A 12,738-nucleotide genomic window follows, 5' to 3' on the forward strand; every position below is an offset into this window, starting at 1 on the left:
ACAAGCAACACTGAGGCTTTAAGTCTCTGTTTCACGCTATAGACGGAAGTACACTTAGCGTTACTTGAGATACACAAGCAAAACTAGAACGTCCATTTTTATTTTTTATTGAGTACCTACAGTTGATGCTGCATCTCCCCAGTCACTGCAAACACCAATCCCAGATTATAAATTGGGTGGTTCGAGCCCTGAATGCTGATTGGCTGACTGCCGTGCTATATCAGATTGTATACCACAGGTATGAAAAAACATATATTTTTACTTCTCTAATTAAGTTGGTAACCAGTTGATAATAGCAATAGTTATGTCTTGCTTAAGAACAGCCCTTAGCTGTGGTATATACCACACACCCTCGGGCCTTATCTTTTTAATTATACACTGCCTTTGGTCCCGTAACCTTTGCTGTTGACCTACCACAGCTTTCAGACGCGTTGGAATCATCCACACTGGTTGCTCTGCCGAGTTCCTTCCTTTATTTGTGTAATGGGAATGGCGCGGAGTCCCGCATCAAACTCCAACCCAACGCACATCGCTGAGTTGTGGTACTACTGGTCCGGGCCTCACATCAAAGATGACCGTCTTCCATTCCGGCCCAGTTGAGGTTGGTCAAAGTTGAAAGCCTGCGGTTCTCTGACATAATTGCCTTCGGAATCAGAAGCAGAACCCTTGTATGCCTGTCAGGTCATTTAACGAGTCCAGGACGCTCTTGAAAAAGAGATTTCAAAACTCAATCAGCCCTTCCTGGTTAAAAAAAAGAAAAAAAGATAGCTGGTTTGTTTCCTCAGGCCCTGTTTTCCTGCACCTTCTTCCACTGTAAAACCATGGCTGGATACCCTCTGTCTCTCTCCCTCACAGGATATACCAATCGCCTTCAGAGGGATGTGTTTATGGAAGAGCCCTGTTAAGCTTCACACACACTGAGGAAAGTAAAATTGTATAGTATACAGGCTGTGGTAGAGTATGGACATGAGGTATCGCTCCAAGCTCCATGTTCTCCTCTGCCAGTTGATGGGTTGAATGGCCACATTCTAGCATGAAACCCTCTTTGGCCAGTTTGGGTATTAATTCATCCATACTGGTCCATCCTTTACCTGCAGAGGTAGATTTGAATCTAAATTGCAAGGAATTCCCCTAAATTTGACCTTCAACAGGATGATCAGAGAATGTGTGATTAATTTTTCCTTCCAAGACGGTGCTTAGTAAGTAATATATTTAAGTACCAGTACACAGGAAGTCTATAATTAACTCTTCTAATCAGTCTCTAAAAGCCTCCAGTGTTGATGAACCCACTAACTGCGGCTGTCTTTGAACCCTCTGAAACCTTTGTTCATCGGGGAACCATGGAAGCAAATAAACAAATACTTTTAAGATCAAAATGGATTTTCCAAGATGTCTTAAAAAAAAAAAAAATAGACCACACCATGTATTACTTGTAAACTCAGTAAAATAAAAATCTATGGACTGCTGTCAACATCAGAGCGGTGTTGAAATGGCCTATGTAAGACTGACAAAGATACAGTTTAAACGTTGCTGAGAGACTAGGCAGAGGAAAGTACCCCAGCAGTGAGATCTCACTGTTGCTTTCTTATGTACTGCTCCACACAGTGCATTCTGAAAGTATTCAGACCCTGTGACTTTTTCAACTTTTTGTTACATTACAGCCTTATCGTAAAATGGATTTCATTGTCCCTCCCCCCAACAACATCAATCTACACACAATACCCCATAATGACAAAACAAAAACAGGTTTTAAGAAATGTTTGGAAATGTATTTTAAAAAATACAGTATTCAATCCTTGGTTGCAACACTCACTACCAAGTTCGAAACTGCCTCTGGAAGCAACGTCAGCACAATAACTGTTCGTCGGGAGCTTCATGAAATAGGTTTCCATGGCCCAGCAGCCGCACACAAGCCTAAGATCATCATGCGCAATGCCTATTTTCGGCTGGAGTGGTGTAAAGCTTGCCGCCATTGGACTCTGGAGCAGTGGAAACGCGTTCTCTGGAGTGAATCACTCTTCACCATCGAGCAATCCAACGGACAAATCTGGGTTTGGCGGATGCCAGGCAAATGCTACCTGCCCCAATGTATCGTGACAACTGTAAAGTTTGGTGGAGGTGGAATAATGATCTGGGGCTGTTTTTCATGGTTTGGGCAAGACCCCTTAGTTCCAGTGAAGGGAAATCTTAACGCTACAGCATTCAATGACATTCTAGACAATTTTGTGCTTCCAAATTTGTGGCAACATTTGGGGTGGCCCTTTCCTGTTTCAGCATGACAATATCCCAGTGCACAGAAAGAGGTCGAGATCGGTGTGGAAGAATCTGACTGGCCTGCACAGAGCCCTGACCTCAACCCCATCAAACACCTTTGGGATTAATTGGAACACCGACTGTGAGCCAGGCCTAATCTCCCAACATCAGTGCCAGACCTCACTAATGCTCTTGTAGGTGAATCCCTCCAGAAAAGTTCCAACATCTAGTGGAAAGCCTTCCCAGAAGAGTGGAGGCTAATATAGTAGCAAATGGGGGACCAACTCCATATTAATGCCATGATTTTGGAATGAGATGTTTGACGAGCAGATGTCCACATACTTTTAGTAATGTACCATTAGCCCTATAATTAGGATGCCAAATTCATGATATTAATAAAACACTTTTGGATATTGTCTTGTATTTGCAGGATGGTTGATTGATTTCAAAGGTAGTCTACAAGTTATTACTATGTTGGATTCATGCCTCCATCTCAACCAAAAATCGAAGTTGAAGAATAAGACTAAATTAAATCAAACTTTTTTTAAAGTGCATTTAAAGTTTGATTTGATTTAGTGCTATTCTTTAACTTAGATTTTTGTTTGTGAATTATTATTATGAGTGTTGTACTGTGACCCTGGCTAGCCTTAAAAAAAAATGTTTTGTCTTGTTTGCGTAATAGAAGATATTTTAAATGATTTATACTTTTACTTTTGATACTTAAGTACATTTAAAACCCAATACTTTTAGACTTTTATGCAAGTAGTATTTTACTGGGTGACTTACTTTTACTTGAGTTATTATATTTTAAGGTATCTTTACTTTTACTCATATGAAAATTGCATTCTATTTCCACCACTGCCAATATCCTGATAAAAAGAAATATCCTATAAATCATATTGGCTACACATGGTCTGTCTGCAAGGAACTTGAAACGTTGTATCAACTATTAACTTGGTCCAGCCCGAAGCTTGTGCTAGCAAACTTACAACATGATATAAAATGTTCTGGGCGCTCAGTTTCCCACGCCAGTGAGCTCCTGACACACAGCTGTGGGCTATTTGCGCAAGCGATAAGAAGTAATCAGGTAGGCCTATTTTATGAAGTTTCCATCGATCAGAGCATGACATTTTCTTCCCCTTTCATGCTGAGTGGTTATCAAAAGGGAGAGCCCTGGAAAGATTTTTCAAATAGGCTTCATTGAGGAACTATTGTCATTCTCAATGGATGTAAAAACAGACTTTGTTTACTTGCTGTTAGAGGTGGAGAAAAAATTACTTTGAGAAGCCTCACGGTGATGGTGAGTTAAGACAATCAGAAATGGTGTCAGATCCCCAGATCTGGGCACATTTATAGGCCTACATTTGCTTCCAGGCAAGGTAGCCGTGGCCTACTTCTATACGTAGTCAGGTGCGTTTCCTTTCTCAAGATTGACAGGAGCGCACCAAACAAAAGACGATTAATAAATTGATAAGTCATAAATGGAATGAAATGAACCAAAACCTATTAATCACAAGTGTAGCCTAGGTTGTGCTCGCTGCAAACAGTGTCCACTCCTACAATGAGAACAGTACGACTGTCGTAATATATTGAGTGCATTAACAGAAATGACCATAACCAAACAAACATTGTAGATTAGAAATTATGGGAATTTACTGTAAATGTAGGCTTACTACTGGTGTGCAATCCCCACGGCCTCTGCAATGGATTAGTCCACTTAGACAGGTGTGAATCAGACAAGGTGTCTTGTGTGCCATTAGAAATATATATATAGAGATATTACACACACACATATACAGTGCATTTGGAAAATAGTCAAACCCCTTGACTTTTTCCACATTTTATGTAACAGCCGTATTAAATATATATATATATATATATATTTTTCATCAATCTACACACAATACCCCATAATGACAATCAAAGACAGTTGTTGTTGTTTTTTGTGCAAATTTAGTGCAAATTTATCAAAAATAAAACTGAAATATGACATTTTCATAAGTATTCACACCCTTTACTCAGTGCTTTGTTTGCACCTTTGGCAGCGATTACAGCCAGCCTTCTTGGGTATAACGCTACAAGCCTGGCACACCTGTATTTGGGGAGTTTCTGCCATTCTTCTCTGCAGATCCTCTCAAGCTCTGTCAAGTTGGATGGGGAGCGTCACTGCACAGCTATTTTCAGGTCTCTCCAGAAATGTTTGATTGGATTCAAGTCTGGGCCACTCAAGGACACTGTTATTGACTGTTTGTTTATCCCATGTATAACTCTGGGTTGTTTTTGTCGCACTGCTTTGCTTTATCTTGGCTAGTTCGCAGTTGTAAATGAGAACTTGTTCTCAACTGGCCTACTTGGTTAAATAAAGGTGGGGGGGACTTGTCTCAAGGACAGAGACATGTCCCGAAGCCACTCCTGCGTTGTCTTGGCTGTGTGCATAGGGTCGTTGTTCTGAGCGCTCTGGAGCAGGTTTTCATCAAGGTACTCTGTACTTTGCTCTGTTCATCTTTGCCTCAATCCTTGCTAGTCTCCCATTCCCTGCCACTGAAAAACATCCCCACAGCATGATGCTGCCACCACCGTGCTTCACCGTAGGGGTGGTGCCAGGTTTCCTCCGGACGTGACGCTTGGTATACAGTTCAATCTTGGTTTCATCAGACCAGAAAATCTTGTTCCTCATGGTCAGAATCTTTGGGTGCCTTTTGGCAAACTTCAAGCTGGCTCTCATGTGCCTTTTTTTTTTTTACTGAGGAGTGGCTTCTGTCTGGACACTACCATTAAAGGCCTGGCTGGTGGAGTGCTGCAGAGATGGTTGTCTTTCTAGAAGGTTCTCCCATCTCCACTGAGGAACTCTAGAACTCTGTCAGAGTGACCATCGAGTTCTTGGTCACCTCCCTGACCAAGCCCCTTCTCCCCCGATTGCTCAGTTTGGCCGGACAGCTCTGGTAGCCTTCCCCAAATCTGTGCCACAACACAATCCTGTCTCTGAGCTCTACGGACAATTCCTTCGACCTCGTGGTTTGGTTTTTGCTCTGACATGCGCTGTCAATTGTGGGACCTTATATAGACAGGTGTGTGCCTTTCCCAGTCGTGTCCAATCAATTGAATTTACCACAGGTGGACTCCAATCAAGTTGTAGAAACATCTCAAGGATGATCAATGGAAACCGGATGCACCTGAGCTCAATGTCGAGTCTCATCTACATAAGCATTCTGACCCTTAAACATAAGGTATTTGTTTTTTAGATTTAATAAATGTGCAAGCATTTCTAAAAGCCTGTTTTCGCTTTTGTCTATGGGGTATTGTGTTTAGATTGCTGAGGATTTTTTATTTATTTTATCCATTTAGAATAAGGCTGTAACGTAACAAAATGTAGAAAAAGTCCAGGGGTCTGAATACGATATTTGTGATGCTCAACTAAAAAAAAAAATTGGTTGACCGACAGCCTATCAATCAGAAAATTGACCAGTCTACTAATGAAGGTCAGTCCTAAAAATGTCCAGAGTACATATGAAATTCAACATAATTTCAACCACCCAATTTAATATAGGATGAATAATATGTTTTATGTTTCTACATGGAACTTTCAATGCAATTTCAGTACATTTACATTTACATTTAAGTCATTTCAGCTCTTATCCAGAGCATACAAAGCATTCACCTTATGACTGATTATGAACACTTCAACTATGATTCTGATGATTATGTTGAAATTAGATTAATGTAACTTGACTAACAGGTTGTTAAGTCAATTTATTTAAGTGAAAGTTTTACCCTAATTTCAATGTATACAATGCTGGTTCAAATGAGATCAAAACAGAACTGGTTGATTACTTATTTCAAATCCAATGTATTTTCCACGTTGATTCCAAGTCACAATACGGATTCAGCTAGTGTGTGCCCAGAGGGCAGTGTGTGATTTGTCATTGTTGGCCGTCCTATTTGGTAATATTGGAATTATCCAATAGTGACTGAATTCCCCAATCTGTGGCTGTCGCTGACAAACTTTTTCTGTGTGACAGGAGACAAAAATGCGCAACTGCAAATCTAAACCTCCGCCGGTTGGTATTTTTAAATGTTTCTATATTGCCTCCTCGGGAGATGCAGTCCATAGTTTATTCTGCCATTTTCTCATATTTCTATGCAGACATTTAAGTCAGATTGCGTATAATGATGTGTTTTCTCTAAAGATAAACAGCGATTTGATTGAAATCGGAGTTCTGTGGCACATCACCATTTAGCTGTGGTGACAAGCAACCAGACTGCTTTCTTCCTGCTTCCAGTAAGTAAATGTATTTCGAGGAGATTACAGTTAGGAATCTTACAGGGGAAAAATCCTTTCGTACTGTCTTTCTGTCTGCCTGTGGATCATAGACTGTCTCATGAGACGTTCTCCCTTAATGCTGTGTGCACTCTAGAGACACGGAGGGTCCTCTATCGTGACAGTAAATTGGGAGAGATGGACTAGGCTACATGGCCTATGCTAAATGTTTCCATTCTTTCAAAAAGTCTGACAGGATTTATCACACTTCTGATGTAACTCTACAAAAATGCAGGCCTGACCAGACTCATCTAATTTGTTTTAAGTTTTATCTCCGTGATTAAGTGTGCTGTCAATCCTGTCACTGAAGTCCACTGCAGGCCCCCTCCAGCTGCCACACGAGTGTCTGCCTGTTACACTCGTAGCCCCCACTGAGCAACAAGACAAGGAAACCTGGTCAAAGAATATAATTAGTCGCAGCTCAATGTTTTTTATTTTCCTTAGCCACTGCCAGACATTGTGAGTGTCCTTTCTGAGAGTTCTGCATCAAGGAAGTCAACCACCTTCCAAGTGTTGAAGAGCTATTCAAGTTCTTTAGGACTGTGAAAACTGTAATTTTGTACTTATAAGATTTTGACCTTAGAGGCTAAATTGATTCATGTTCTTGCCTCAACTAGGTGCAATAGGGGGAATAGAGATATTTGACTATAGAATATGTGAACTTATGGTCTTCTACATACAATGCATCATGTCCAGTCTCCCAGCTCTGCCCTAGACTGTTGGAGAGGACAGAAGGAGTTCTCCACGGAAACCGTTTGGCCCACTTGGCCATGGAGTGGCAGGCGGGGTGGGGTTGGATGGGGAGGGGATGCTGGCTGGCACTAACTGCTGGCATCCTTTTAAAGCTAATCACCACTAATTAGCGAGGCAGAGCGGGGCTGCCTGTAGTGGGCTGTGTAATGACACCCCCAACCCCCCTTTGATACACTACAGTGGGCCATAAGCCTTACACACGAGCCCATAGTTTTCCCTGTACGTTGTAAACATGTAAAATTGCTTGTAACACTGATGTATGACCTTTGTTGTACCACTGTGGTAATAATGTATACTGCGTATGTATTCCCGTCGCGTGGTACAGTAAACTCTAATGACCCAGAGGACCCTTTTGTCCGCCTGCCAATTCCTTTTTAACATATCAAAGCAACCTGAGACATGCCGCTGCTGGCAATGCTAAAGCTATATCTGTAAATTAGACCCGGCGGGCCTGGCATGATACTGGGGACGTGGAGCCGACACGCATCTACAGGCTCTCTGTTGTTTTTACAGCCCATGAAATAAGGAGACACACAAAGGCTTTCTCATGGAGCCTGACTTTCTTCTGAACCCTGCCAGATGTTTTGGAGGAGATGGAACAACATATTACTGCAGAAAGATGCAAACACAACACGATGTCCACAGAGTAGAGCTAGCCTTAGTTTAGCTAGGGGTCTGCAGAATCTGTTCTAAAAGCTCAACGACTCCCTACTCGTCTTTGTCTCAGTTTTCACGTTTGTGACTGATTTTTGTCTTGTGTAGGTTTGATTGGGTGGGCTGTGAGCACACATCACATACACATTTTAAGAGGGTGTGTGAATGTGTGGTGTGTCTGTCTCTGTGTGTGTGTGAATGCTAGTTACTAAGACCCTATGGTTAATTTGGCTCAGCGATGGCTCTCCTCTCCTGTGGAAGCTATTGGCCCCTCCATTGCTTTCAGATGCTGTGGGAGGAGGTCAAAAGCCAATAGAGACATAAGCGATGGCTTGTTTTCCAACGCTGCCAAAACACAAAGCTTTGCGCGTTGGCCAGCTCTGAGCTGTGATTTGAAATAAGCCATTTGTCTCCAACTTTTAAGGATGGTGGTCGTGAAGCTGGTAGTAATGTTCCAGTGAATCATTTCCAGTCTTACTGTGGCTACTGCCATGAGAGTGAAACTGATTCCCCTCCACTGTCCTCTGTCAAGCACAAGAGCAGGGGCCTGGAGTTTTTCCTGGTGTTAGGTATTTTATCAGGATCCCCATTAGCTGTTGCAAAAGCAGCAGCTACTCTTCCTGGGGTCGACACTAAACATGAAACACTAGATAATGCAGAGCATTAATAGACAAGGACACAACTACATAAATTTTTTCTTGGAAAGGCACACGTAACCTATGTAACAGTGCATACACAAACTGTCTAGGTCAAACAGGGGAGAGGCGTTGTGCCGTGAGGTGTTGCTTTATCTGTTTTTGAAACCAGCTTTGCTGGGCTCTGTTCTGGGCCGGCTGCAGCTTAACTACAGTTGAAGTCGGAAATTTACATACACTTAGGTTGGAGTCATTAAAACTCGTTTTTCAACCACTCCGCAAATTTCTTGTTAACAAACTATAGTTTTGGCAAGTCGTTTAGGACATCTACTTTGTGCATGACACAAGTAATTTTTGTTTACAGACAGATTATTTCACTTATAATTCACTGTATCACAATTCCAGTGGGTAGGAAGTTTACATAAACTAAGTTGACTGTGCCTTTAAACAGTTTGGACAATTCCAGAAAATGTCATGGCTTTAGAAGCTTCGGATAGACTAATTGACATTGTTTCAGTCAATTGGAGGTGCACCTGTGGATGTATTTCTAGGCCTACCTTCAAACTCAGCGCCTCTTTGCTTGACATCATGGGGAAAGCAAAAGAAATCAGCCAAGACCTCAGAAAAACAATTGTAGACCACAAGTCTGGTTCATCCTTAGGAGCAATTTCCAAACACCTGAAGGTACCATGTTCATGTGTACAAACAATAGTACGCAAGTATAAACACCATGTGACCACGCAGTCATCATACCGCTCAGGAAGGAGATACGTTCTGTCTCCTAGAGAGGAACGTGCTTTTGTGCGAAAAGTACAAATCAATCCCAGAACAACAGCAAAGGATCTTGTCAAGATCCCGGACGAAACGGGTTCAAAAGTATCTATATCCACAGTAAAACGAGTCCTATATCGACATAACCTTAAAGGCCGCTCAGCAAAAAAGAAGCCACTGCTCCAAAACCGCCATAAAAAAGACCGACTACGGTTTGCAACTGCACATGGAGACAAAAAACGTACTTTTTGGAGAAATGTCCTCTGGTCTGATGAAACAAAAAATGTACTGTTTGGCCATAATGACCATTGTTATGTTTGGAGGAAAAAAGGGGAGGCTTGCAAGCCAAAGAACACCATCCCAACCATGAAGCACGGGGGTGACAGCATCATGTTTTGGGGGTGCTTTGCTGCAGGAGGTACTTTTTTTTTTAAAGATGGCATAATGAAGCAGAAAAATTACGTGGATATATTGAAGCAACATCTCAAGGAAGTCAGGAAGTTAAAGCTTGGTTGCAAATGCGTCTTCCTAATGGACAATGACCCCAAGCATACTTCCAAAGTTGTGGCAAAATGGCTTAAGGACAACAAAGTCAAGGTATTGGAGTGGCCATCACAAAGCCCTATATAAAATGTGTGTGCAGAACTGAAAAAGTGTGTGCAAGTAAGGAGGCCTACAAACCTGACTCAGTTACACCAGCTCTGTCAGGAGGAATGGGACAAAATTCACCGAACTTATTTTGGGAAGCTTGTGGAAGGCTACCCAAAACATTTGACCAGTTTGACGTTTGAATTTAAAGGCAATGCTACCAAATACTAATTGAGTGTATGTAAACTTCTGACCCGTTGGGAATGTGATGAAAGAAATAAAAGCTGAAATAAATCATTCTCTACTATTATTCTGACATTTCACATTCTTAAAATAAAGTGGTGATCCTAACTGACCTAAAACAGGGAACTTTTACTGGGATTAAATGTCAGGAACTGTGAAAAACGGAGTTTAAATGTATTTGGTTACGGTGTATGTAAACTTCCGACTTCAACTGTAGGTCTTTCCTTGCAGCACTGGACCACACGACTGGACAACAATCAAGATTAGACCAAACTAGAGCCTGCAGAACTTGCTTTTTGGAGTGTGGTGTCAAAAAAACAGAGCATCTCTTTATTACGGACAGACCTCTCCCCATCTTTTATGTTTTGACCATGATAGTTTCCAATCTAAGGTAACGTCAAGATATTTGGTCTCCTCAACTTGTTCAACAGCCACACAATTCATTACCAGATTCAGCTGAGGTCTAGAACATAGAGAATGTGGTCATGAAAAACTCTGGCCTCGTGTGTACCGCAAAGTCAGGTAAAGAGTTGCATTTACTGGGTCATGTTTAGGCACAAGAAGGATAGAAACCTAGTAAAACGGGGACGTACTATTTCAACTTGTCTGACTAGAAATACTTCTGAATTTCCTCTTGCTACATTTTTCCGACGTATGCCCTATTGAACACGACTTGTTGCGATTACCCACACACCTGCAGAGCCTGTCGTCCATGTCAAGAGGGATGTAAATGTGACTGCTGAGAGAGAGTGAAACTGACCACGTCCCTGTTGTGTGTCTACAGGAGGAGTGCTTCCTCAACCTAGAGGCGCCCATCGCTAGAGTCTGCGGCTACGACACTCCCTTCCCTCACATCTTCGAACCCTTCTACATCCCAGACAAGTGGAAATGCTTTGATGCTGTCAAGAAGTTGATCAGCTACTGATCTCCAACTATTGATCCCCAGGTGAGTACCATGTTTGAAGTTCTCTGGGGTTTGTAGTTTTTAACTGTGCAGCTTTTTTATTTTTTTTATTTTTATCTGATCAAAATTCAAGACCATATGTTCACCTCCAACCATTTTTTAACATGGATTGATAAAGAATAATGAAGATCATATCAGAAGCCTTATCAGTTATGTGTTCAGGAGTCGCAATGTTCTAGAACGTTGCCAATAGAAATGTATTTTGTAGAGCTGACATGATTCCATTTTTGACACGACTGAGGAACACGCCTGTTCTGCATGATATATTTCTATCTGAAAAATCAAACATTACACCCCACTGAACGCAATCCTGATCTCTGTGCTCCTTGCAATTGTCCTCAAACATCTCACTATGGCTGACCGACAACCCATCTAGGTTTAATGATTATGGTTCATGTCTCCGATTTAACTTGTGTAGCTCCATGCTGTTATTTTATAGTTTGTGTATTGCAAACGATTATCTATACATGTGGCAGAATTGATGAGTAATTCACTTTGAAATGGAGAGCGCTGTTGTCATTCGCCTCGATCGGCTGTGTTTAATCCTTTTTTTAATTGCCTGTGTCGTTTTGAGCACCATGTTGTAAAAACGAGCCTGGAAAGAAGTCAATAAAGGGATGGTAAATTGAATTCGACAGTGGTCAACCCCCGCCTTTCTCTCACTCTCTCTCCCTCTGCTATGTCAAGTAAGATATCCGGACTGACGTACTGAACCTTTCTCTTCTCATTATTCTTCCCAGAGCCACCTCTCGGAGGACCAAGACTCCGAGCTCTCTCTCTCCATTGTTCTCACCAATGGACATCATGCAGAAAAATACACGTTGTCAGCCATCCAATCAGGAAGCAGCATCCAGACGGAGCTCTTGGCCCTCCCTGTGCAAGCACAGACTGTTACTTCTGGTTTAGTGAACGTTTTCTGTAAATGGGGAATAGGTGTCCTCTTGGTCCTCTTAGCTTCCATGGTAAAACAGATCCACACTGACAGTTTCACAAACACTAGTGTGAGTACCAGTAATTGTTATTCTATAGGAACTGACTGTTAGAATAGTTGAATGTGTGTCTGCCTCAGTCTTCCCCGTTTTAATTTTACTCTTTGAATGACTCTTTGCCTTTCTAATCTTAGTTTTGTTTGACATCAAGTTGACTGTACTAAAAAATAATGGACCTGTGTTTTTTTTAAATGAAAATAAACTAATTGACTTTTGGCCTCATTATATTTGACAGTACTTTAAAGGGGCAATCTGAAGTAACTACATCCATTTTTTTAAACTTATAAATTAATGATATGTACCCATTTGATTCTTGAAGAATATATCTTATAAATATATCTTATTCAACTGTCATAACCCATCAAAACCCACAATATAAGCTTATTTTACTCCAATGTTTGTAAACACAGTCAATGTAAACAAACACTGTATAGACTCAACATGGTTACTATAATTTTTATATAATGGTCCTTGCATCCATAGCTCTATGAATTTGAGTGGTTACATTTCCCCACCCCATCCCTCAGCCTTTTGGCAAAACAGTGGCGGGGAGTGTTTCACCTGCTCATT

The 12,738-nt window shown here is 41.4% G+C and overlaps 1 protein-coding gene across 1 annotated transcript in view; it reads left to right on the forward strand.

The window, feature by feature from the left end:
* LOC115106398 (2-oxoisovalerate dehydrogenase subunit beta, mitochondrial-like) overlaps positions 1-12,393 on the forward strand; it is a 96,492-nt gene extending 84,099 nt beyond the window's left edge. The window contains exons 10-11 of the mRNA XM_029629099.2: positions 11,000-11,161; positions 11,920-12,393. Of these exons, the coding sequence (XP_029484959.1) occupies positions 11,000-11,140 (141 nt within the window). The 3' untranslated portion in view covers positions 11,141-11,161; positions 11,920-12,393. The remainder of the gene's footprint in view (positions 1-10,999; positions 11,162-11,919) is intronic.
* The last annotated feature ends 345 nt before the right edge of the window (positions 12,394-12,738 follow it).

This window comes from Oncorhynchus nerka, linkage group LG3 (assembly GCF_034236695.1).
Source record: "Oncorhynchus nerka isolate Pitt River linkage group LG3, Oner_Uvic_2.0, whole genome shotgun sequence".
NCBI classification, from domain to species: domain Eukaryota; kingdom Metazoa; phylum Chordata; class Actinopteri; order Salmoniformes; family Salmonidae; genus Oncorhynchus; species Oncorhynchus nerka.